This window comes from Aspergillus brunneoviolaceus (assembly GCF_003184695.1).
Source record: "Aspergillus brunneoviolaceus CBS 621.78 unplaced genomic scaffold BO95scaffold_52, whole genome shotgun sequence".
In the NCBI taxonomy this organism is placed as follows: Eukaryota; Fungi; Ascomycota; class Eurotiomycetes; order Eurotiales; family Aspergillaceae; genus Aspergillus; species Aspergillus brunneoviolaceus.
The window spans coordinates 136,626-160,744 of record NW_020290782.1 but is presented as its reverse complement, the minus strand read 5'-3'; the positions used below and the strand labels follow the sequence as shown (position 1 = coordinate 160,744).

General features: G+C 55.0%; 11 protein-coding genes across 11 annotated transcripts; 5 read left to right on the top strand and 6 right to left on the bottom strand.

Annotated features, from left to right (window-relative positions):
• Nucleotides 1-729: 729 nt before the first annotated feature.
• Nucleotides 730-1,690, bottom strand: BO95DRAFT_444997 (uncharacterized protein). The gene has a single exon (XM_025587031.1). The coding sequence runs from the start codon at nt 1,390-1,392 to the stop codon at nt 820-822; it is 573 nt and encodes a 190-aa protein (XP_025440136.1). The 5' UTR covers nt 1,393-1,690; the 3' UTR covers nt 730-819.
• Nucleotides 1,691-2,577: 887 nt separating this feature from the next.
• Nucleotides 2,578-3,865, top strand: BO95DRAFT_454908 (lactonase family protein; the record flags this gene model as incomplete). Its single annotated transcript, XM_025588288.1, has 4 exons — nt 2,578-2,721; nt 2,785-2,893; nt 2,952-3,425; nt 3,510-3,865. The coding sequence occupies 4 exons, from the start codon at nt 2,578-2,580 to the stop codon at nt 3,863-3,865; spliced, it is 1,083 nt and encodes a 360-aa protein (XP_025440135.1).
• A 638-nt stretch (nt 3,866-4,503) lies between these two features.
• Nucleotides 4,504-5,971, top strand: BO95DRAFT_418344 (putative catechol dioxygenase). Its single transcript, XM_025584454.1, has 2 exons — nt 4,504-5,118; nt 5,182-5,971. The coding sequence occupies exons 1-2, from the start codon at nt 4,868-4,870 to the stop codon at nt 5,864-5,866; spliced, it is 936 nt and encodes a 311-aa protein (XP_025440134.1). The 5' UTR covers nt 4,504-4,867; the 3' UTR covers nt 5,867-5,971.
• A 479-nt stretch (nt 5,972-6,450) lies between these two features.
• On the top strand, nt 6,451-7,535 carry BO95DRAFT_418342 (carboxymuconolactone decarboxylase family protein). The gene is made up of 2 exons (XM_025584453.1): nt 6,451-6,534; nt 6,600-7,535. The coding sequence occupies exon 2, from the start codon at nt 6,616-6,618 to the stop codon at nt 7,246-7,248; it is 633 nt and encodes a 210-aa protein (XP_025440133.1). The 5' UTR covers nt 6,451-6,534; nt 6,600-6,615; the 3' UTR covers nt 7,249-7,535.
• A 66-nt stretch (nt 7,536-7,601) lies between these two features.
• On the bottom strand, nt 7,602-10,473 carry BO95DRAFT_444993 (putative C6 transcription factor). The gene is made up of 2 exons (XM_025587030.1): nt 9,551-10,473; nt 7,602-9,478 (listed from the first exon to the last, which is right to left on the bottom strand). The coding sequence occupies exons 1-2, from the start codon at nt 10,157-10,159 to the stop codon at nt 7,856-7,858; spliced, it is 2,232 nt and encodes a 743-aa protein (XP_025440132.1). The 5' UTR covers nt 10,160-10,473; the 3' UTR covers nt 7,602-7,855.
• A 292-nt stretch (nt 10,474-10,765) lies between these two features.
• Nucleotides 10,766-12,383, bottom strand: BO95DRAFT_205771 (zinc-dependent alcohol dehydrogenase family protein). Its single transcript, XM_025581068.1, has 3 exons — nt 12,016-12,383; nt 11,484-11,942; nt 10,766-11,379 (listed from the first exon to the last, which is right to left on the bottom strand). Exons 1-3 carry the CDS (start codon nt 12,152-12,154, stop codon nt 10,898-10,900), a joined length of 1,080 nt encoding a protein of 359 aa, XP_025440131.1. The 5' UTR covers nt 12,155-12,383; the 3' UTR covers nt 10,766-10,897.
• Nucleotides 12,384-14,327, bottom strand: BO95DRAFT_205777 (putative MFS transporter). The gene is made up of 3 exons (XM_025581069.1): nt 14,040-14,327; nt 13,926-13,988; nt 12,384-13,872 (listed from the first exon to the last, which is right to left on the bottom strand). The coding sequence occupies exons 1-3, from the start codon at nt 14,230-14,232 to the stop codon at nt 12,614-12,616; spliced, it is 1,515 nt and encodes a 504-aa protein (XP_025440130.1). The 5' UTR covers nt 14,233-14,327; the 3' UTR covers nt 12,384-12,613.
• A 437-nt stretch (nt 14,328-14,764) lies between these two features.
• BO95DRAFT_444991 (glutathione synthase) lies at nt 14,765-17,022 on the bottom strand. Its single transcript, XM_025587029.1, has 2 exons — nt 16,308-17,022; nt 14,765-16,189 (listed from the first exon to the last, which is right to left on the bottom strand). The coding sequence occupies exons 1-2, from the start codon at nt 16,607-16,609 to the stop codon at nt 14,941-14,943; spliced, it is 1,551 nt and encodes a 516-aa protein (XP_025440129.1). The 5' UTR covers nt 16,610-17,022; the 3' UTR covers nt 14,765-14,940.
• A 254-nt stretch (nt 17,023-17,276) lies between these two features.
• BO95DRAFT_475095 (sideroflexin family transporter) lies at nt 17,277-18,515 on the top strand (the record flags this gene model as incomplete). The annotated part of the gene is made up of 4 exons (XM_025589831.1): nt 17,277-17,428; nt 17,477-17,610; nt 17,669-17,763; nt 17,835-18,515. The coding sequence occupies exons 1-4, from the start codon at nt 17,325-17,327 to the stop codon at nt 18,513-18,515; spliced, it is 1,014 nt and encodes a 337-aa protein (XP_025440128.1). The 5' UTR covers nt 17,277-17,324.
• A 654-nt stretch (nt 18,516-19,169) lies between these two features.
• Nucleotides 19,170-21,800, top strand: BO95DRAFT_516248 (AFI1/MesA family protein; the record flags this gene model as incomplete). The annotated part of the gene is made up of 3 exons (XM_025591804.1): nt 19,170-19,789; nt 19,852-19,912; nt 19,969-21,800. The coding sequence occupies 3 exons, from the start codon at nt 19,170-19,172 to the stop codon at nt 21,628-21,630; spliced, it is 2,343 nt and encodes a 780-aa protein (XP_025440127.1). The 3' UTR covers nt 21,631-21,800.
• Nucleotides 21,795-23,769, bottom strand: ayg1 (heptaketide hydrolyase ayg1). Its single transcript, XM_025581067.1, has 6 exons — nt 23,518-23,769; nt 23,383-23,457; nt 22,588-23,327; nt 22,387-22,519; nt 22,191-22,264; nt 21,795-22,064 (listed from the first exon to the last, which is right to left on the bottom strand). The coding sequence occupies exons 1-6, from the start codon at nt 23,608-23,610 to the stop codon at nt 21,959-21,961; spliced, it is 1,221 nt and encodes a 406-aa protein (XP_025440126.1). The 5' UTR covers nt 23,611-23,769; the 3' UTR covers nt 21,795-21,958.
• Between the last annotated feature and the right edge of the window lie 350 nt (nt 23,770-24,119).

Here is a 24,119-nt window from a genome sequence, read left to right as displayed (position 1 = left end):
AGGCACCGGTTCAGACCAGGGTGTCTGCCTCGCTATGCCCGTGTTACTCGGATAATAGAAGAGCAGTCCATCATGCTCTACATTAACATTGAGAGAACCACGGGAAGATCAAGTGAATGAAGAACCCTCCCTGGCCTCCAATGCTACAACAAACATCGTCTAAAACTCAACCGATATGTTTAGTGAGGTCTTGTATGATTCTATACTGATTCTCCCTGCTTTAGTTACTCGATCATAAATCCGACACGAGTATCCATGGAGTATGATGTTTATATATTTCTCGAAAATCTTGGTGAATTGTAATGTTCGTGGCCAGGGAGGGAACATGAAGAGACAGATTCATTCTCCAATCCAGTATCTTGACATGGAAGCTCAGTCCGGCACGATACTGCTAGTCGCTGCTAGATTTACCTGTGATATGCAATATATTGGTTTTTCCGAGCAATCCAGCCTACGTGATAAGGCCTTCACCTCTTGTTTACGTGAGGAGAACGTAGCTAGTTCCAACCACCAAGAACAAGCCAAGAACCCCCAAGAATTCAAGAAATCGTTCCATATCAGCCTACCTCTGAGCCCTCAATCGCTTACACATTTCATGTTGGGCGCTGTGCGCGAGCCCACTCAGTAGGTACTCCCCATCTACCTAACTCAGTAAGTACTCCTCATCTACCTAAGCTACTCAGTAGGTACTCCCCATCTACCTAAGCTTCAGCAACGAGCAATTGAAATAGGATATGTGGGTTTGATTAGCGTAGTGTGTTATCAAAATACATCAAATGTAAACGCCTTATATTAACAGAGTTCAAGTCTTGAAAGCAATCATGCATCCCATACAGCCGCCTTCGCGCGTTCCTCTTCCTCCTTCGCCTTCGCGGCTTCCTCGCGCTCTTTATTTCTCCGCTTGATCTCCTGCTCTTTCACCGCTCGATCGTATGCCCGCTGCTCTTCCGTGCGCTTCGGGGCTCGAATACCCAGTGCGCCTGCGATCATTCGGTTCGCTACCGCCGTCTGCTTCTCCGGCCGGCGGCCCGACACTGGAGATTTGGAGTCTGATGATCGGGGCATGAAGCCGGCGTTGCCGTAGGAGGGCCATGGCTGGTTTAAGGTTGTTTGCGGAGAGAGCGGGGTAGGGGGAGGGTCGAGAGGGTCTTCGGAGGCGCGGATTGACGGCGACAGCACGGGGTTGTTGTCCGGCTCGTCGGGCTCGGAGGCGCTCTCGTCTACCTCATCTTCCCAGGAATCTGCCACGGGGGCAGCTTTCTTCTTCATGAGGGCGGAGTGAGGGAGTAATGACGGGCGCGCAATGTCTTTCACAGGACTTTTGGTGTTGAGAGCGAGCTCACGGAGAGAGGATTGGAGCTCCGAGGTCGCGGTAGCTACAGAGGTCGACATTGGAGATATTAGCAAATAGGGTTATTAAGTACGTTACTTGGGAGAAGAGATATGCAAATGGAATTAGTGGAAACGCCAGAGGTATAAGCTGGCTGGAGGTAGTACACGAGGGGTGGTGTGAAAGGTCGGTCGGAGCTTGGGAAGAGGGACGGAAATAAAAGGAACAAACCGTCGGAGTTGACACTGGTCTGGGCTGCCATGTCTTCGCACTGATGTCGTAGGTCTGATGAAACGGCAGCGATCAGTTGGAGTTAAGACCAGGGCTGTATGACAATCAGTACAATCAGTTGGATGGAAGCAGGGAAGGTGAGATCATGAATGGCGTTAGTCGGGGAAGGGAACCCCGCCTTTTGCGCTGCCCGCGGCAGCCTGATTGGCCTGGGGCAGCAACTGGAATTTTCTACTCCGTGTCTAAATGTCCATCACTCCGCCTTCCCTCCCGAAAACCTGGAGGAGGCATTTGTTGTTATCCTGATTAGGATATTGGTTACGTGCCCTGGGCCACAGCTCCTATTCCCACATGCATGTACCCGTTACATGAGGAGCTCTATCGCCTCCAACTGTACATCTGTGCACCCTTCGCCCCCTTCTCCCCCTTATTTCGCTCGGAGATCTGCAGTCCTTGGGGACCCTGTTCCAGTCAACATTTGAAACAGTCTGCGTCACTAATGATTAATGATGTGTTGGGGAAGCTCAGTCCGCCTTGCCTTATGGGTGATAGGGCCGTGGTAGCGGTGGACAGGCTAATGCTGGTGCTACTGTAGCTGAGGCCGAAGCTAGCCATGTTTAAGTGCTAAGCTAATGATGACTACCTAGGCTAATGTCTGAGCCTCGAGATTCCATCCAGATGCCTGAGGTGTCAATGCACGCAAGGTGCCGTAATCTTTTGCCGCTCCCCGCATTCATTGCTCTAGTCTGGCTTCGGCTGCCTCCAGATCCCGAGTCGGCGGTGCCTCGACTTTTTCCCTGCCGAACCAACGCTAGGAAATACTCTTCCCCCCTCCTTCGAGTCCCAGAAGTGATGGATCTATAATGCTCCGTCTCTGGTCGTCAATTCGAGCACCCTCCGTTTCAGCATCGTCCACCCTTCTCACGAGCTCTGCTGGTTCTTTCAGCGCTCAATTTTGTCATACTCCGACATATCGATTCTCCGCTTCCCTCTTCACTGCAACCCCACCTACGAAAATGAAGCACCATCTCATGGTCGGTACCTGGACCCCTCCAGGACGCATCTACACGGTCGCATTCGATGACGAAGCCTTGACCCTGGACTTGGTCAAGAAGACCGACATTCCCGAGGCGGAGCCTATCTCTTGGATGACTTTCTCGGTAAGCATGTTTTTGCCTGCCACCTTGATAGTTTGGCTCGGAAAACTAAGTCATTCTTAAAAGCACGACAAAAAAGCTATCTATGGCGCTGCTATGAAGAAGTGGAACAGCTTTGCTGTGAACAGTCCTACCGACATTGTCCACCAAGCTTCCCACCCCGTCGCTGGTCATGGTAAGGCATTGCTGCTCTGCTGCGTCTAAGCTTGCGAAATCTGATCTCCCTCCCGCAGAATTGGCTGCCAGCGCTGATACCAACACCCGTGCGATCTTCGTGCTCGCCGCGCACAAGCCCCCCTACAACGTCTACGGCAACCCCTTCTACAAATACGCCGGCTACGGCAATGTTTTCTCCACCAACGAGGATGGCAGTCTGCGCGAGAACATCCAGAACTACGAGTATGAGCCGAACACCGGCATCCACGGCATGGTCTTTGATCCCACGGAGACATATCTGTACTCGGCCGATCTGCAAGCCAACAAGATCTGGACACACAAGAAGGATGCTACCACGGGACAGCTGGAGTTGGTTGACTGCCTCGAGGCGCCCGCGCCGGGTGACCATCCCCGCTGGGTTGAAATGCACCCCAGCGGTAAATACCTCTATGTGTTGATGGAGGCGGGTAACCGACTTGGCGTGTACGTTATTGACGAGCGCACCCATAAGCCAGTCTTCACCCACATCACCTACCCATTGCTTCCTGGCGGTAAGTCTGAACCAGCCCCAAAACCACCGAGACTCGATATTTTACTATTCGAGGCTCTCTGAGATCGACACTAATTCAGCATAGGTCTTCCCCCGCGGAACAAGTACCGTGGTGATGTGACTTTCACCACCAAGAGCGGCAAATATCTGTTCGCAACCACCCGCGGAAACTCCTTCGATATCACGGGGTACATCACAGCCTTCAAGCTGGGTCCCAGCGGAGAAATCGAGCGCCAGCTGTTCATTCACCCCACGTCGACCAGCGGCGGACACTCCAACGCCGTCAGCCCCTGCGATTTCAGCGACGAGTGGCTTGCTCTGTGTGACGACCAACTTGGTTTCGTCGAGATCTACCGTTTCCGCGACGAGAACCTTGCTCGCGTGGCTCGGGTTGATATCCCTGAGATGGGATTCGGCATGAACGCCATCTGGTATGATTAGAAATGCAGACAATAGCCTGTAAAGTACATAGATAGATGATAATGAAGTCCAAGTCTAAATTTATTGCTTATCAAAATGATTTACAAGCTGTCGCAAGCATGTCTTGTGTTCGGTTGTGTTTTATGAGTCGAGTCGAGTCGAAAAGAACTTTGACTTTGTGAGCGCGTTGCAGTACTTGATCCGCATGGAAGTTGGTTTTCCCTCTGGCTATTCAATTTACTACCATGATTAGAAGCCGACTCCCCTGAGGCGAGTATGGTCAGATGTCTTTGTGCACCGCTCCGGCAGCTGGCGGACAAATTTTGCCTCATTATCCGCATCCGGCTCTGAAAAGTTTGGCACGTGCCGGACGGCAGACACTTCGGAGATGGTCACGTGAGAGAGTCGGATCTGTGGTCGGGAAGGCCATTGGCCAATCAAAAGTCGAGCAATCACGATGAGGCCAGGAACCGCGGGCGAGCTGGGGGGATTGACAACTCCGGGGAAGAAAATCACGGGGGGCAGAGTTGAGTCAGCCGAGTTGAGCTCTTAGCCGCGGGTACGAGCGGGTAAGAGCTCCCCCGGGATCACCAGCGCGCGATCGCAGCAACCACTCCCATCGAACGTTTTACCCATACAGCTGCAATTTTTAGCTACCCCCGGAGTGCCATTGACCACTATATCCCACCAAGAAGTAGATTCGGGATACTTTGATAAGATCCTACCGTCTTTCGGCTGACGATCCGACAGATGCGACCATGAATTGCACGATCAGGCCATCCTCCAAAGCATCGGCATGTGGGAACAGTGGTTTTACCGTTGCGCTTCCCCCCACATCCCCAAACGAGCCGAACGATTTGCCGTCACGGTCCGTATTCAGACTTGCCACGCCTGGCTGAACCGTGTATATAGACCCCTCGAGTGCTCCAGACTGTCGCTGAATTCTCTTCCTCCCCATCTTCTCCATCCCCATCACCCAGCTTGTCCTTGAACAACTTCCTCCCCTCACACACAACCGCCAAAATGTCTGCCGAACCTCGCTGGGACCCCAACTTCACTCCCTATGTCGTCAACGCCATGGGCCCCAAGACTCCCGAGCGTGCTCGTGTGATTCTGGGCTCTCTGATCAAGCACATCCACGACTTCGCTCGTGAGGTCGAGCTCACTCCCGCCGAGTGGATGATGGGTGTTGAGTTCATCAACTCCATCGGCCAGATCAGCACTCCCATCCGCAACGAGTGCCACCGTATCTGCGATGTTATCGGTCTCGAGTCGTAAGTTTTTTTTTTTTTCGGACGTATCACATTTCGTCGCTGCAGTCAAACTGACCTCTCTAGCCTTGTCGACGAGATCGCCAACAAGATCGTCACCGAGCAGGGTCTCTCCCCCACCTCCAACGTCATCCTTGGACCCTTCTGGTCTCCCAACGCCCCCTTCCGTGAGCTCGGCGACAGCATCATCCAGAACCCCCTCCCCAACGGCCAGGTCACCTGGATGCACGGCCGCATCACCGACATGGAGACGGGCAAGCCCATTGTGGGCGCCGTCCTCGACATCTGGCAGGCGTCCGCCAACGCCATGTACGACTTCCAGGACCCCGAGCAGAGCGAGAACAACCTCCGCGGCAAGTTCCGCACCAACGAGAACGGCGAGTACTTCTGGTACTGCTACCACCCCACCGCCTACTCGCTGCCCACCGACGGACCCGCCGGTGTGCTCCTCAACCTCATGGACCGCTCCCCCTTCCGCCCCGCGCACATCCACCTCATGATCACCCACCCCGACTACGCCACCATCATCAACCAGCTCTACCCCTCCACCGATCCTTACCTTGACATCGACTCCGTGTTCGCCGTCAAGAACGATCTGATCGTCGAGTTCAAGCCCAAGACCGACGACCCCAAGGCCACCTTGGACCTGGAGTACAACGTCACGATGGCGCTCAAGAAGCACCACCCCAACCCCAACTCGGCTCCTCCCGTTTCCTCCTTCGAGCGCTTCAACAAGGGCCAGAAGTTGTAAAGCGACGCTGAGCGAGTGGATCCTGTGCAAAATGTCTTGTGTATATAAATTTTAGCGATTGTGGTTTTCTTTTTGAGATGAATACCTCGAATGTTTATTCCAGCCGATTGAAGTGGATCTTCCACAATAGAATTCTTTTGAAATAACCTTGAACCATCCAACCTTGAACCCATCAGACCCTTAGTATACATACTGCCAGCAACGACCCGCAGAGCAAGTCCAAGCGCGAAGCACTTTTTTGAAATGGAAGAATACATACCACAAAATCCGGGAAAACCCGCCACACCCCTCCAGGATCCAGACCTACACACCAGTCATCAGAAGGGCAAATGTAAAAAAAAAAAAAAAAGAAAAAGAAAGTCCAGAGTAAAAAGATCGGGCCGAACACTCGGCAACGAGTGGGTACAACATGCCGAACGACGGCAGCTGGTCCTACCCGGCGGTGGCCCCCACCCCTCCCAAACAGGCTAGCCGTTCAGGCCATCCTCCCCCGCAATCACCCGCGTTTCCGGGTGGAAATGCATGTTCCCCCGCCGCCTGGCATATAACTTAACATCCGGCGCTACCCTTATCCATCCGCGCAGCCCACCTTCAACTGTCCAACCCAACATCAAGCCCTGCCCACGCAAACAACAACCTACAGTAGTACACCACAACAAAAAAAAACAGTACGTCCCCCCCCCTCCCCCTTTCCTTCAGATCCAACCTCACCTAAACTGACCCCCCCCCTCAGCTCCAAATCAACTAAAATGCGCCTCCCCTACGCCCCCGCAACCCCACCAGCCAACTCCCCGGCCAAAGTCAGCGAAATCTACGCCCGGATCGCGGCGCGCCGCTCGCCGCGGCCGCTCATCCCGCTCGACCTCTCCCTGCTGCACTCGCCGCCGGTCGCGGACGGGTGGAACAGCTTCCTGGGGGCGATCCGCACGGAGACCGTGATCGACCCGGGGCTGCTGGAGCTGGCCGTGTGCCGCGTGGCGGTGCTGACGGGCGCCGTGTACGAGTGGAACGCGCACGCGCCGCTCGCGCTGAAGGGCGGGGTGCAGGCGGCGGAGCTGCAGGCCGTGCGGGAGTTGGCCTCCACGGCGGAGGAGGATGCGCCGCCGGCGGCGCTCCGGGGAAGTGCGCTGAGTGGGAGGCAGCAGGCCGTTGTCAAGTATGCGGACGAGATGACGCTGCGCGTGTCGGTCAGGGAGGGGACGTTTGCGGCGCTGCGGGCGGATGGGGCGGGCGGGCTGAGTGACCGCGAGGTGGTGGAGTTGACGACGGGGGTGGCCGGGTATAATTGTGTGAGTCGGGTGCTGGTGGCGTTGGATGTGGGGGAGAATAATGCGCGGGAGATGAAGAGTGTGGAGGAGTTGGTGGAGGGGTTGAAGAATTAGATTTCTTGTTGGGATTCGCTTTTTCTGGTGGGGGTGGATGGGAGGGGAGGGATGTATATATGTGCTTTGGTTGAAAATGTGTCATTCGTTCTTTTTTCTCTGAGCTGAGTTGGTAGCTCGACCGAGACTGCTGTGGTGAGTGTTTGTGTTGCCTATACAGTTTACTTACAGGCAGTATGTCAACATCACAGGGGGTATGGATGCTAAGCGCCATATGGTATATATGTTCATTGAGAAGGGTAGTCGTGATGCTGATATCCATCATAAGAATAAACTAATTAAAAGTGTCATTATAGTTATGTGTACTACCCAGAACCCGCCGCAAACCCCACCCCATCCCAGAACTAAAAGCTGGCAAAGAAATCTCGATCCCACAGCTCCGACACCCCGAAATCCGCCATGTCGAACAGGTTTCCGAAATCAAGCGACTAAAACACTCGTCAGCATCCTGTCGTGTACACTCCCAATGCAGGCAACTTACCGCATCCAGCCCGAACGAGGCAGGGTCAAAGGTGTCGATCGGGGCTGTAGCATCCAGCGACGGCAGACTGGTAGCGGTAGCGGGCTGCAAACAATTAGCAATGGAGACATTCAGAGTTGCCATTCATCAACTTACCATCGCGGAACTGCCCGTCTGGTCGCGGACCGCAGCCCACGGCGTCCCCCGCATCACTTGCTCGCACTGCCGCATGCAAACCACGACATCCTGCTCAATCACCTTCTGCGGGTCCTGCCCGTTGATCCGTGCCTTGACAGACGCCAACACCATGGTGAGAAAGAAAAATGCCTTGCAGCCCTTGCCGCTGGGACCCATCCGGCTGCCGAAGGTGTCGATCGTCCGCTGCACCGCCTGCAGCATCACTTCCTGCTGCGATCGGACGAGATCATTGAAGGATGTCAACGTGCTGGACGGGCCCATGGGCAAGGACTGCGGGAGGCTGAACTCGCACGACTGCAGGTACAGCTCCACGCACACCGTCAGGGCCGCATGGAGGAACTCATCGCGGAACATCCCGCCGCTGAGATGCGCCAGCTGAGGCAGCGCCTGTTGCGCCTCCGTCGAGGGCTCGAGGTAAGAGAGCATCTGCAGCGCCGATTCCAGGCAGATTTTGCGCGAGTAGGAGAACTTCGGGGTCCGGAGGATGCTGAGGGCGAACGGGCGGTTGAGCACGAGCAGCGATCGTCGCATCAAGAACACCAGCATGGACTGTGCGAAGGAAGGATCCTCACCGACCGGAGCGGATATGGCAGTTCCCATGCGATGGAATATGCCGGCCCCTTCTTGCATGGATTGATTTATCTCCTCGCTCAGGCGCAGTGCTTCGTCGTAGGAGAGGGTGAATTTCAGCGTGTTGATGGCTTTGGCGATGTGCACCCGCAGCGGCAGGGTCTGGTGCAGTAGAACCTGAAAGGTGCTGCGGGTGAAGGTCCCCAGATCCTTTGGCACAGGGTCGTCCGTCATGTCTTCCGTGAGTTGAGAGTCATCGAGGTTCGATGGGGCCTCGCAGTCGAATTCCTCCAGGTCGATGTTGGGCGGCATTCCCTTGTCGATTGACGATTGCAAGTCCAGCTCTACAATCGTGGCCCAGAGCCGGCGTCGCATCTCGGCCCAGAATTTGGTCATTTTGTGAAATCGGTAGGGACTCCGATGCAGGCCCATTGTCATCGCAATACGAATGAGGGAGCCGGAAGAGATCCAAACAATGTCCCCGTCAATAGCATCCGCTTGGCGTGCAATGAGAATCAGGCACTCGATCTGCAAGATATTGAAATCAATGGTCGAGCTGACCAGGGTCAAGGCAATCCAGGAGCGGACCCCCGCAATCCATTCTGCGGCGGCATCGTGCAGCTTTTCTCGACCATCGATCTTCGCCGTCGGACTAAGAAAGCAACTGCTGGCAGCCATCAGGGCTAGGAGTTTCGCAACGAAGCACCGGTCTCGTGGGCCCGACGCTGTCCAGTAAGCCTCATACTGCTCCAGAAAAGTCGGCACGTGTAAGATGCGGTAGGTCATCTCAAAGGTTGATAGGTACAGGTTCACCAGCTCGTCAGCAACATGGCGCGGCGGGACCATCTCCTCCAGATTCCAAGACTTGTTGCGGAAAGCTCGTTGGTGGTCCTGCCGCTCGCGGGCCCACATTTCTCCTTTGAAACTCTTGAAGTTCTTGTAGTCCGGATTGCGCTTCAAGCTACTGCGCTGCCCTCTCATGAAAACAGAGACATCATCGAACTACACGAGACAAGGTCAGGGACAATCAATCACTCCAAAAGAGAGAGAAAAAAAAAAGCGCAGCTCACTTACAAAGGCCAGAGTGACAGCTGAATGGCAGCGTCCACAGTAGCGCGTCCGACTCTTCTTCCCGCGGAAGCACGATCGCGATGAAAGCTCCTTGACGTCGTCCGTGAGGTTCTGGGCCTCTGGGGCGACGACGCGCCCCGCCGCCTCCGATGGAGCGTCATACCCCAGGCTCTCGGGGGTGTGGATGGGGCCCGTCTTGGAGAGCGCGGCCTCCAGGAACTGCACCCGGTTGCGCAGCTCGTGCAGCTCGTCGGAGCGCGCCTTGGGCTTGGTGATCTTGTTCGCCGACGACTGATGGTGCTTGGAGTCGAACACATACAACCCACCGTGAGCGGGACTGGCGCGACTGGTGGCGGCGGATGCCCGCGCACGTTCAGAGGGGGTATTCTCCCCACGCCGCGCGTCAAACTTGTGGGGTTGGTGTCCGACGTAGACGCATTGATCAGGGGTCTTGGACTTGAGGCATTGGCCGCATGGCAGCGCGCGGTCGCATTTCAGCTTGCGGCGCCGACAGATGGTGCAAGACAAGGGCGGTCTGCGCCGCCGGGCGGGCGATTTCGCCGGCGAGGTTGGGCCGGATGGGTCGGGCTGAAGCAGAGGATCTCCATCCATGGCAGTGCTTTGCGGAGAAAGGGGGTCTGGGAATAAAATGAGAGAGAAATGAGATGAGATGAGATGAGATGAGATGAGATGAGATGAGACTAAGCTTGACCCCCGCGTGATTGCGCTAACTAGTAGCCCCGGAAAGTTCTTATGTATCTCCGTCAAGAGGCGGACTGCAGTAGTGAGCTGTCAGTCTCCAAACAGAGGATGAGCTGCGCTGGAAGTTGTCGACGGACATCCTCTATGTCAACATGAGTCAATGCGTTTGAATGATCTGCGCCACGTTTTCTTGACCAAGCTTGGTGCGTTTTCTGGTGGATGAGATTAAATGTTCGATAATGATGAGAAACCGAGCCAGCGCAGACTGAAAGTCGTTTGCTCGCAGTTTTCGGAGTTGCCGTACTGGGCATCTCCGAGGAGCCGTCGGACATACTCCTTTCGGTTAGCGCAGTGCCATAAGGCTGTATGCATTTTTGCCAGATGATTGTGAACATTTTTGATTTGCGCATAACTTATATTGTACAGCACATTTCAAGATGCAGCTGCCTTGAAGCTTGTTGCAAATGAAAAACAATTAATGCCTTCCTACAGACAGCAAGCCAGGAAGTCAGGATTCCGCTATCTCCAGATTCCCGTCAAGAATCCTTCCTACTCATAAACGCACTCCTTAGGCAACAGTAGACCGGCAAAGCTAGTACACACTCACAAGCTTACACCACCCTCATTCTCATCATACGTACAAACCCTTCATCGAGATGCCCCAACAACATCAATCACCACCTTCCCAAAGTGCGCGCCACTCTCCACAAACTCGAAAGCCTCCCGCGCCTGCGCAAACCCAAACACGCGGTTCACGACCGGCTGGATCTGGTGCTTCTCATAGAACTCGACCATCCTCTCAAACTCATCCCGGGGCCCATTGATAATCCCCTGCAGCGTCAAATTCCGCCGCAGGGTCAACAGGTTGACATTGACCCGATCCTCCGGCTCATCCATCTTCCCCGAGACGTACCCGATGCAGTTGATCAACCCGCCAAAGGCAATGCACTCGAAGCTCTTCCGCAGCGTCTTCGCGCCCCCGGTCTCAAGGATGATATCGACGCCATTTCCCTCGGTGAAGCGATTTACCTCATCCTCCCAGTCAGGCGTGGTCCGGTAATTGATTGTAAAGTCGGCGCCGAGGGCTTTCGCCTGTTCGAGCTTGGCATCCGACGAGGAGGTCACAATAACTTGAGGGATTGGCCACAGTTAGCACACACACACATACACACACACAGACGCCTATACACCCCCCGGCCCGACCTAATGAAACCCTTCAGAAAAGAAAACTCACCTCTAGCCCCCCACGCCTTCGCAATCTGCAACCCCGCCACCGCCACCCCACCCGTGCCCTGCACCAACACGACCTTCCGGCTCACATCCTCCCCCTTCTCCACCGCCGCCCGCAAGCGACCCTGCACGCTCATCCACGCCGTGACGCTGGCGATCGGCAACGTGGCGCCCTCGGCATCCCGCATGTACCGGGGCGCCCGGACGAGCGCCTGCTCCGGGAAGACGCGGTGCGTCGCCAGCACGCCGGGGAGCGGGTGGCCCATGCCCCGGGCGAGCATCTGCGGCGTGACCTGGCCCGTGAGGTGATCCGGCAGGAAGGTGGAGAGGACGCGGTCGCCGGCGCGCCAGCGCGAGACCGACGGGCCGACCTGCGTCACGACGCCGCACATGTCCGAGCAGGGCACCGTGGCGGGCGTCTCCTGCGTGACGGATTTGTGGTGGTTGTATTCGCCCTTCGTGACTGCTCGTCGGATTGCATGGTTAGTTTCAATGGTATAGCTCCGGAGGGAATCGGTTTTGTGGGAATCACTCACCCTCAATGTCGCGGTAATTGAGCGAGACCGCATGGATCTCGACGAGGACTTCATTGGGGCCTGGCGTGGGCTGCGGGGCGGTGGTTTGGCGCAGGCTGGCCAGGCCCGTTAGGGGGGTGGTCCATTGCTGGATGCTCATTTTGAGTTGAAATGGATCTTATTTACGCTTCTCTAGAAGAAAAAGAAGACTGTCTGAAGTCGGAAGTGAAGAAAACCTGAAGAGTAGACGTCAAGAAATAAGAAGGAAAAGAAGGTAACAGAAACAGTTACGTTATCCTAGAAGACCTATAAGGCGATGTCATAAGGCCCCACTGTCCGTCCACAAATTATTAATCAACGGTTACGGTTACTGTTCCTGCTGGGTGGAGCTTATTTTGGGGCCCGAATTGGGGTACGGTACAGAGACCCTGCATGTCGGCTTTTTTGCTCGGGTTGAATTCGTCAGTGCCGCTTTGTGGGTCGCTCTTCCAACTCCTACGATGTGCTAACCCTGGACTGTGGGCGATGCTGGGATGTGCATAACTTCATCATGGTCATTATGTTCAGCCAAACTAAAAACCTTCGAGGCGACAGAATAATAAAATAATCCAAAAGGTTTTCACAAGAACCACCGAAACTCGACCGCGGCCGGTCCATCCCTCAGCCGTTCGGTGGGCACATCCTGCGCTCGCATCTTGACGCCCTCGCGGGCGTCGCGGCGGCGATTGTCCACCCACATGAAGATGCCCAGCGCCGCCGCCAGGACGGCGCCCGTCGCCCCGAACGCCGCGATGGTGACCAGCGCCGGCATGTACTTGGGCTTGTCCTGGGCGCGGAAGACGTTGCTGGCGACCAGCCCCATCAGGTTGGCCAAGGGCACGCCGATGCTGGTGAGCAGGACGCGGCGGCCCTCGTGGGCGACGTTGTTGTTGTACCAGGTGCTGAGCAGGACGCTGGGGGCGGAGGTGCCCCAGGTCATCATGAAGGTGGCGAAGTAGGCCACGTGGATCTGGGCCTCGACGTCGGTGATGGAGGCGTAGATCATGAAGCCCGTGAAAGTGAGCAGGAACCCCAGCACGATGAAGGGGGAGCGCAGGCGGGCGGCGTCGGACGCGAAGGCCAGCACGAGCAGCATCGCGGCGCCCGTCACGTTCGGGGCCACCGTGTAGAGGTTAGTCTTCACGGTGGAGTAGCCGAGGCGCTGGATGATCTGCGGCATGAAGAGGGAGACACCCTGCAGGGGGACGCCCAGGCAGATTTCGATACCGAGGAAGGCGTAGGTTGACGGGTGCCGGAAGATCTGCAGCGCGTCGCGGAGGTTGAAGGCTTCGTTCACGACGGCGGACGAGTCGACCTGGATGCGGTGATAGGCCAGTGCTTTCTCGTCGGGACTCAGGAACGTGGCTTCGCTGGCGGAGCGTGGGAGGTACCAGAATGCGAAGCAGGAGAAGAGGACCGTCACGCTGCCTTCGATGATGAAGAGGTACCGCCAGTTCGGGATGGTCGAGTTCTTGATCTGGAAGACGCCGAACGCGATGAGCCCCGAGAAGGCGTTCGCAATGTTCGAGGCGGCGTAGAAGATGGCGAGGCGGCGGGCGAGCTCGCCGCGGCGGTAGAAGGTTGTCAGGTAGTAGATGACCAGAGGGAAGAAAGCCGCTTCGGACATTCCCAGGAACCAGCGCAGCGTGAACATGCCGCCGAAGTTTCTGGCTGCGGAGGAGAGCAGCGTAAACGAGCCGAAGCTGAACATGAGGACGGGCAGGACCCGGGCTGGGCTAAAGCGCTTGCCCAGCATGGCAAAGGGCGGCGCGAAGATGACATAAGGTACGTAAAAGATGGAGAGCAGCAAGTTGTACTGATTCGGCTTGAAGTGCAGGTCTATAGCCATTAGCACAGGTGTCTCCTATCGGAGTCAAAGAATGGTCTCCTACCCGTACTCATGCCATCCGTTTCGGCGTTACTGAGGTTGCCTTTGTCCAACGCATTGAAAAGATCTGGACCATACATCAGTGGGCGTAACCTATGACTAGAGCTGATTGACCTACACATCAAAGCCAATACTGGCAGTAAACGCAGGTCAAATTTCCGACACAGCTGCCTCTCTGCCTGGTGATCTGTGACCCGGACGACATCCTCGATGATCCCCGTCTCAGTGGTGTAGTGGCTCGCCTTCACAGGCTCATCATGAACCGAGCTCGTCTTGGTGTCATGTGGACTCAAGCTGGAGCTGGATGCCATTATACTTCAGCCAGACGGGAGTGTGAGAATGAGGCAGTCACAAAACGTGCAAGAATGAGGGATTCGAGGAGTGAGAAGAAGGGAGGCGGGATTAGACGAGGTATGAGCCAGGATGGTAGAGACGCAAGGGGATCAATTTTTAAGGAAACGGCGTCATCGACCCTTAGGTTTATACCAGAACCTTAGCATACTATGTAACCCAGGGCTTATCAGCTGCCAAGGCAGACGAGGGATAAGATGTCACATTGTAAATGAACCAAGCTCGATCTTCCCAGGTTTTTCTCCGCATATTGGCTGGCCGGATGCAGTCAGGTTGCATTGTCGCGGCGGGCTTATCAGTTGCTATCAGTCAGTAGGCACAACCCTTGTCGATCTGCGATAACGGGCGTAGTCGGACCCCTTTATCAAAATCCTTGCAATTTGTTTTCGTGGCAAATCAATCGCTACTTAAGATTGACTAATTTGCAAGTCAAATTGATCAGAAACCCGCAATCACAATAAATTAAATCCAAGACTATGGCACACAAGATAGATTCAGTGGGGCTGTCGAAATCTAAGGTTGCAACGGGCCCCGTGTGACTTCCCCGCAAAGATCAGCGGCGACGTCACTACCAATCTCTTTTAAGTACCTACGTAGTATGGATCGGTGATTGGGGCCAGTGACAAGGAGAATTTATAATGGTCTACATAGTCTAGTCGAGGATTGATCTAGTACAGAACAATGCTGTCCAAGCTGGAAAAGCCCGTCGCGACGCCCCCCTCATTGACATCTCTCGCCTTGGTCCTCATCAGCCACCCACCTTGCTCATTCTGCACGATGTTACCATTGGCTTGATCCCACAGAATGGTTCCATAGACACCAAGCTCTCCAATAACATGCCCACTGAGTACCTCCCCATCACTACGGAGCGCCACGTTCTTGGCCTCGGCAGGTGGATGAATCAGCTCCATTAGGATCCACCGCTTCCATTCGGTCTCGGGAATCGACCGCAGAAATTCAGGAATAGCATCCTTGTACACATTGTTTCCACCGCCCTCACGCTGTGGCTTCAAGACGTGGTTCATAGCAGTTTCGAGGTTCAGAGCAAGCTTCTGCCCGCGGCCAGTGGACGAAAGGTCATATTGCGGAGCAAAAGTCGCCCTGACTCTCGAGATCGTGGCATGATCAGTGCCGGAAAGAAATTTGGCCAGGTGATCTGGTCCTTCCTGTTCGGCCAGAACCTGTTGGACGATCTTGCATCCAGCGAGTTGGTTGAGCACGGTGGGGCATTTGATAGCGGCAGAGCGCTCGAGGTGTGTCCGTGCTTGCCAATCACGCTCAGACTTGTAGTCGGTGGGCGCGTAGAAGCAACGGAGGTAGGCAGTCGTCACTTCGAACTGGGTACCACTGGAGTGCGGGGGCTGGTAGATAAGTGGCCTCGAGGGGTTCGAGTCGTGGATAAATGTGTGGTCGAGGATCTCGGAGCTAAGGACACGGAAGACAGGGATTTTGTGAGCCTTGGTCAATTCCCGGGAAAGAGCCAATTGATCGAAGATATTCCTCTCGTTCTCCTGGACGAGGAAGAGGATACAGGTGGGAAGAGCTGGAGTGGACTTGGAGGGTCCGTAGGCTACGTGGGCTGCAGCCAGACCTGCAGCCAAGGTCTCCACGGCAGGATTCTCGGGAGGTTGATTATTGTCCAGCAAAGGATGCGACGGGTAGGCGATTGGGTGGCCTGGTGGGGAATTGAGGAGCTCAGTGTGTAGAGATGTCACCAGAGATGACAAGCCGCCAAAGGACGAGGAAATTGTGTTGAACTCGACCTGTTTCAGGCTGGGAGAGCTGGCATCGGACGGGGTATGGGCCATGTAATCAGAACGGTAGAGGCCGAGCGATAAGTTTTGGGTATAGCCCTCTTCCTTGACTGCCAGATGGACTTTCCAGAGGTTTGAGATGAAATCGTCGACGTCAATCAGACTACATGCAGATATATTTAGTTGGGGTCATTTCGAATGCCAAAACACGGCCATCTTCGCATGTACGCAGAAATAGGGGTGCTAGTCTCATTCAAAGAGAAGCAGAAGCAGGCTCTTACTCTTCCATGATCTTCCCAATCCAGTCTTCGTCACATGTGATCGCAGCGTAGAGTTGATTGTATACGGTCTGAAGAGCTCTTGCTTCTTCAAAACAAGCCTTGGGAAAAAGACTAGGGAACAAGGTCACTGGCGCATTGGTCGCCAGTACTCCTTGAGGGTCATTCTCCTTCGCGACGAAGGTCGGCGAGGGCCGGACGACGAGACCATTTTGCGTGGCCCAGTCCTTGATTGTTTTGACCAGGAACTCCTTCTGTGCGGAATCCAAAGCTGGAGGATAGCTGGAGTAAACTGATTCTGTCATGGTCAAGAACTGATAAAGTGAGAAAGCATATAAGGAAGGAAACAAGCAGTCAATTGATCTTCAACTGCTGTTTGAATTGAGGATCTGGAGGATCTTCCTCCGCGGGCAGAGGCACTGAGGGGCAATCTGAGGGGCATTATTAAGCAATGTGGGGAGATTGTTACCGCCTTCTACACCGCTAAGCGCGGAAAGCAAAAACTGACAGCAATATCACCCGTACCTGGAGTTTAGCGACCACCTGTTGGCTCCGTTGTGGTTGATCACCAGCCAGGAGATAAAGGCATTTTGTAGACGATGAACACAACGCAAAAACGGTCTCTATTCAGCGACGGGGCTGCCTCGACTTTGTGATATCGAGTCGAATAGTTTGACGGCGACAGACTGTATAAGATCTAGTGATCGACTTCACGATGGTCCAATCCAGTAAATGTACTATACCGTACTTCAAGACCGCCTACCATTCAGCCGGGTGATTGAATCTCAACTGGAATCGAGATAAGGTTTGCGGTGGCAAGATGTTCCTGGGCGATATCGGCAAATCACAACCCCATGCTAGATGGGTCTAGTGCTTATCGGCTCACCGCCCGGCATTGCACGTGAGGATCCTCGGCCCGGTAGTGATTTTCGCGCCTTTCAGGGACAAATCCCCAACATTTCTTTTCTCTCTCCGAGGCCCGTTTTCTTACCTGCTTGTCGAGCATCTCCGTGGTTCAAGATGTCCACCTCCCTTCCTGGCAACCGGGACCTCCCATCATCCCAGTATGATCTATCCACATACTGGGGTCGCGTGCGCCATGCGGCTGATCTTTCCGATCCGCGGTGAGTGAGGGTTGTCCCCGACAGGCGGTCTATAACTGACGAGCGTAGGATGATGTTCGTCTCTTCTGCTGGACTGGACAAGGCCAAACAGTTGGTTTCTGCTTACAAGCAGAACCATGTCCCTGCCATGACGTCCGAACTATGGCACGCTAAGAAGGTGGTTGACTCGACATTGCACCCCGGTAGCTACACCTCTTCGCCATTTCCATTCCTTCGCAGCCATTCAACTGACCGATCTAGACACCGGCGAGCCGGTCTTCCTCCCCTTCCGCATGTCCAGCTATGTCCTGTCCAACTTGGTCGTCACTGCGGGTATGCTTACGCCCGGTCTTCAGGTGCGTTCACCCTCTGTCATCTAATGCTAGCTCACCCCCGCCTTCTGACTCATCGGGATGCGATTGTCTAGACCACCGGAACCCTTCTCTGGCAAATCGCCAACCAGTCCCTTAATGTTGCCATCAACAACGCCAATGCCAACAAATCGACTCCACTTTCTTATTCCCAGATGGCCAAATCCTACCTCATGGCCGTTTCCGCATCCTGCTCCGTCGCTCTCGGTCTCAACGCCCTCGTTCCCCGTCTCAAGGGCGTCTCCCCTAACACCAAGCTCCTTCTTGGTCGTCTGGTCCCATTCGCAGCTGTCTCCAGTGCCAGTGCGCTGAACGTCTTCCTCATGAGAGGCGAGGAGATTCGCCAGGGTATCGATGTGTACCCTGTCTTGTCTGAGGCCGAAAAGAAGAAGCGGGAGGAGACCGGCGAGCCTGTGCAGAGCTTGGGTAAGAGTAAGAAGGCCGCAACGATTGCGGTCGGAGAGACGGCTATCAGTCGGGTGCTGAACGCCACTCCGATCATGGTTGTGCCGCCATTGGTGCTGGTTAAGTTGGAGAAGACCGCGTGGCTGCAGGCGAGGCCAAAGATGGTGCTGCCGATCAATCTGGCATTGATCCTGGGTACCTCTTTGTTCGCATTGCCACTGGCGCTGGGTGCATTCCCTCAGCGACAGTCGATCAGTGCCAAGAACCTGGAAGAGGAGTTTTGGGGCCAGGGAGGCCAGGATGGGATGGTGGAGTTCAACCGCGGAATGTAAATCTGATTGCGGGGGTGAAAATTGCATATAGATTAGATTTAGAGATATACTGTACTGTTCACAGTGTTATGAGCATGATACCATTGCATACCTGCCTCTGAATTCAACCATCCATTAATTACATCTGGAGACGAGACTGATACTCTAAAAATACAAGTAAAAAGTCATGGAAGACCGAAAGGATGGATTGTGGAGGAACAAACAAACAGTGCAAACTGACTCTTTCCGCCGCCTGGCAGTGTCTCCGAGATCGTCACATGCGAGAAGCCACTGACTGACTGACTGCACTGTAACTCCGCTTTTTCCCCCCCCCTTTCCTTTTTCCCCCCTGAGTTTCTTCCGCGTCCCGCGCATGATTGATTCTATTCCCAACGCTTGTTTACTCGTTCCTTGTCAATCTAGCATCCTCTAGACTTCTCAATTGATCGTCGCAGTTTTGCACTATTCTTTCACAAGTCTCTTCCCCTGGTGGTCAGGGCTTCAGGGGATATGCCCCCTCTCCGCCGACTTCATTGAAGCTAAGCAGCGGTCGGTCGCCGCCGTGCTTCTCTCATCTGCCGGTTGTCCACCCTCGGCGACCACGACGACTTCACGCTCAACCTCCCACCACCTCGCTATTGTGCCTGCGTCATCCTCGATCATTCGACTTTGAAAATGAGCATCTCCTTGCCCTACCGATCCGCCGACGATGCAGGCAATGGCCTCCCCCGACTTTCACCCGCCCCTTCCCTACTACACCACCGCACGCCCAGCAGTTCTCGCACATCTCTCCGCCAACCGTCGTTAGCCAATGTTCCAGCCACCGCCGCGTTATTCCCTAAACCCCGCCGATGCAAATCACAATACCCCCGGGACTCCTCAGAGCGGCATGTCGAGTACATTCTCGTGGCCTCCTTCCATATCGATCGCGGTCCGATCATGGAGCATCAGTATCCGACCGCGATCAGTGGAGATGAGAGCATGTTAGCGGAACTCATGCTGCCTGATCAAACACATGTCCGAAGCCAGGATTGGACGATATTTTTCCTGCATAAGGACACAAGCGCAGATGCCGATGATGATGCCTCGGTATCTAGCAAAAAGCAGAAAAAGAAGAAGAAGGGGAAGCGCAGGGTTGGAGATGAAGCTCAGTCGAGTGAAGGGGACAGTCGGGAGGATGACGGATCATTGGAGGAGGAAGATAGCAGTGATGATGAGGAGGAAGGAGGTGAAGGCCCTCCTCTGATGTATGTGCTCAACCTGGTCAACACGAAACAAGACAACACAGTGAAGCGGTATGTGAACGCACTTTTTCGATCCCTTTCGTGGATAAGGTCCGGATATTGAACAACCACAGCGGCGCAGTCGTGAAGGCTATGGCAATCTGTACGCGACATTCTTTCCTTCATATCTACAAAGTGGGTCGCCCCCCATTCAAGAATAGGTTACAGTTGCGCTGACACCCAACTCACAGCCATTATTGTTGCTAGCCCTGGAGGACTACTTCAAGAATCCATATCCCGAAACCCTCGCCACTTTATACAATGCTGTCAACAGCATGGACTTGTCGTTGATGCCGAGGCTATCACTTCTGGAAAGGCAGATCCTGCAGGCAAGCAATTGCAAAGATATGTTCATCGAGAAATTCGAACAAATGATACACCAACGGTCCTTAGAAGACGGCGCTTCGCCAGATGACGAGGACGATCCGCCGTCGCCGAAACGTCAGGCTCCCCTCCAATATACTCTTCCGCGCGACACCCACGAATTTGAATCTAGGGTTGTTTATAACGAGATCCCTATTCCGGTCAAGGTTCCCACGGTCATTTGGCCGGAGACTGTGGGCGACTTTTCTCTGATAAAGCTTATCCAAATCTTCTCCGCTCCACATAACACTTCACCTCAAGCCTTCCCCGTCCATCCGCACCTGACTACCAGTGGCCCTTTTACGCATCCTATCATTGTCCTCGTCAATGCAATGCTTACTCAAAAGAGAGTTATATTCTTGGGTCATAATCGACCGTCCGGTGAAGTCGCAGAAGCCGTGCTTGCCGCGTGTGCGATTGCGTCGGGCGGTGTATTGCGCGGTTTTACGCGACACGCCTTCCCTTACACGGATTTGACAAAAATTGATGATCTGTTGAAGGTACCTGGGTTTATCGCCGGCGTCACAAATCCGACCTTCGCCAACCATCCTGAGTGGTGGGATCTACTTTGCGATCTCCCGACTGGTCGAATGAAGATCAGTAGCTATATCGAGCCTGCACCAGTGACAGAAGGACTACAATACTTCCAGCAGCAGGCTTCGTTACATCATTACCCGTCTAGCTCGAATACCGACCCCAGCGGGGATAATGTCTTCATGGAAGAGATCCAGCGAAGCATCACAAACCGTTACGGCGAGAACGCGATCCGGGCCAAATGGAGGGCGTACATCATGAAATTCACCCAAGTGGCCGCCGCTTTCGAGGAAATGGTCTACGGCGCATCGAATCTCTTCATCATTGGACCCAACGAAGAGCTTTCGCCAGAGAGCCCGAGCGGCGTTCAGGCTGACCCGCTGGATCCGACCACCCTCCGCGGCCATGGCTATGTCTGGCCCGATGAGGGCGCCAAGCAAAGGGAGCTGCTCGCCTCAGTCTCGCGCATCGAAGGATGGCGGACCACACGATCCTACTATTCGTTCATCCAGGACATCGCCGCCATGTACTATCCGGCCCGACCTATTCTGAAACCCGACCTACACCATCACCACAGCCGACTCCGCGCCTTGCGACTCTCTGCTGCCGACTCCGGCGCCATCTACATCGCATTCGCGCACGCGGTCAAGGACTACGCGGGCATCTGCCAGCTCTTGACCATCACCCCGGAGAACCAAGCCGGACTCTTCTACCTCAGCATGGGGCTCTTCCACCCCTACCCACCGGTTCGCGAGGCGACAGTTGACCTGCTCGAACGGATTGCTGCCCACCCTGCGGGGCGACATTTCTGGGCGCAGCTCAACCGGTTTGCGAAATTGGCGTTCTTCCGCATAAAACGCGACCGCGACGCCTCAGCACAGAGCCCCGCGGGGTTAGGCACCGGGTCCTTTGGCCCGCGGAGCTTAGTAGGTGTTGCGATGGGAGACACTGCATGAGTTTTGTGGACCTTTCGCAGCCTCACATGTAAACTCACAGGTTATGCCGGTGGGCCTTGCCCGTACTTATGTCACGACTATCCTATTTCCATCTTGTATATGTAGCTATGTTCAATTAGCTTATTCCTCCCTCCCTCCCAGTCTTATTACCTGGGTTGGACTATCCAATCAAAGATCCCAAATTCTTAAAATTCGGCAGTAGGACCATGAAAACCTTTCAAATCAGATTTTCCTCATATGGATCATGTTACTCATTACTCGACCCGAGACCCAAGACCTCAGCCCAACCACCACATCCCCTCCCCCCTCTTCACAATTTAACCCCACTTTAATTCTTAAGCATAGCAGGCTTCGACTCCAACACCTCCTCCAACCACTTATACGACACCGGCAGACTATGCGGATACCCCATGTGCGGGAGCCCGGGGAAGAACCTATTTGCCCCCGGAATGACCATATCAGCCCAACCCACTCAAGAAACAAGCGTCTCGCGCTCGTGCGAAAACACCCAGGCGGTAGGGTGGTGTAGGGGTAAGGGTAGGTTTGGGAGGGTTACGCACCGTCCTTCCTTGGGAGAGCCGTGATTAAAGAGGACAAGACAGTCTTCGATGGGGGTGACACCGTCATCGACGCCCTGTGTACACCTCCCCGCGGGGCGCGGGGATTAGAGTTAGTGGGGAGGTTTTTGCTTGGGGCGCATCTTCCGAGGGTGGGATTTGGAACATGGGGGCCAGGGGGGAACTGCAGGGCACGCACATTCAACAAAAGAAGTCTGGTGCTGGGCTGGTCGACGATGCCGGTCTCGACGAGCGAGAATTTCTTCTGGGCGTTGGCGCGGAAGTCGGCGACGTCGGTGTAGCCGTACTTCTTGGCCCAGGCGGGGGTTAATCTATTCCATTCCAATTTTGTTAGTCTTGCAGTCACTCGGAGCGAAGGAGGGAGGAAAATCCAACTCACAGGAAAGGATACTCATGATCATCGACGCGGGTCAACCACTCCTGATCCATGAAGTAATGGCAGCCGGGACCGTGGGCGATGCAGCCGCGCAGGCGGTCGCGGTGGGTGTGCGCGGCGCGGATGGCGTAGAAGCCGCCGGCACTGAGGCCCCAGGCGGCGACGCGCGCGGCGTCCAGCTCCGGCCGGCCGGCGATGTAGTCCAGCACGGTGGTCCAGAGGCGGTCCGGGGCGGCGGGGTCGCTGGGGTCGGCGGGCGAGTCGGCGGTGCCGGGGATCTCGGCGATGACGACGGCCCACCCGCGGTTGAGGATCTCGTGGGTGCGCTGGCTGTTGTCGGGCCGGTAGCCGTCCAGCCCGGTCATCAGCAGGATGACGGGGACGGGGCTGGCGGCCGAGGCGTGCTCGGGCGTGCGCACGAAGAGCGGGACGGTGGGCGCGTCGCCGCCGGCTCTCCGGGTGTGCGGGATGATCACCTCCTCGATCTTGGGGCTCCAGAAGGAGGCCGCCTGCAGGTACACGCGCTTCTGGCGGGCGAAGGCTTCCTTCTTGATGTCGTCCTTGCTGGGGTCGACGTAGGGGAAGCGCGAGATCCGGTATACCACCGCGGCGCGGCGGAGGAGGTCCGAGGCCAATTGGGTGTTGCTGCTGTTCAGCGCCTCGCTGGCTTGCTTCTCGAGGGATTCGGCGATGGGGAAGAAGGCCTGCGTGTAGGCGTCTTCGTAGGCGTCGTTGATATTTTCCTGGGTGGGCTCGGCTGAGCAGGCAGATTTGGTACACAGGGAGGAAGCCTCCTACCTTGATCAACTTCTCGAAGATGGGTGCGAAGTCCTCGATCGATCCGTCATGGAACGGGTAAACTGACTTCTCACACTGTCGAACGCTTCTTCTTAGCTCTTGATCCTCACCACACAGCATTCATCTTGGTCATACCGCAAACTTCCACTTGGTCTCCCAAAGGGCCTTGATGGACCCCTTGTGCGGGTAGACCGTGTTGAACTTCTCGCCCATCAGCCATGGAGCCATTTTTGCGTTCTGTTTTGTGATGTGCTTGTGAATCGAAACAGAAGAAAAAAAAAGTGGTTGAGATCGAGATATCTCTCGGATAGAGTCTAGCAGTCGAGGGGGCTTTTTAAGGCAGACAGTAAACCTGAAAGAGCCGTATGCATGGCCACGACAGCAAAGTTAACGCACAGGAGATATGCAACTCTTGATGCCTGAAGTTAGGAATGCGCAGGCGAAAAAAAGAAAAAGGTGGTCGCGAATCGAAAGCAGGGGATACATTAGTGTTGGGAGTTTGGATTGGAGAGCATTGGACTCTTGTAGCCCGAGGGTTCTTAATGTATGGATGCTGAGGAATTTGAGGTGAGATTGTTTTGCTATGCGGCATTTTCTAGCGCCAGGGGATATCATTCAAGAGCGATCCCATTTTGGGATGTCATCATTGGACGCAGAAGTCATAGCCATAGAGCCTTTGTTGTGAGGTGGATGGATGAGATGGTGGGGAGAGAGAGACAGCAGCGAGCCCCTCCAAG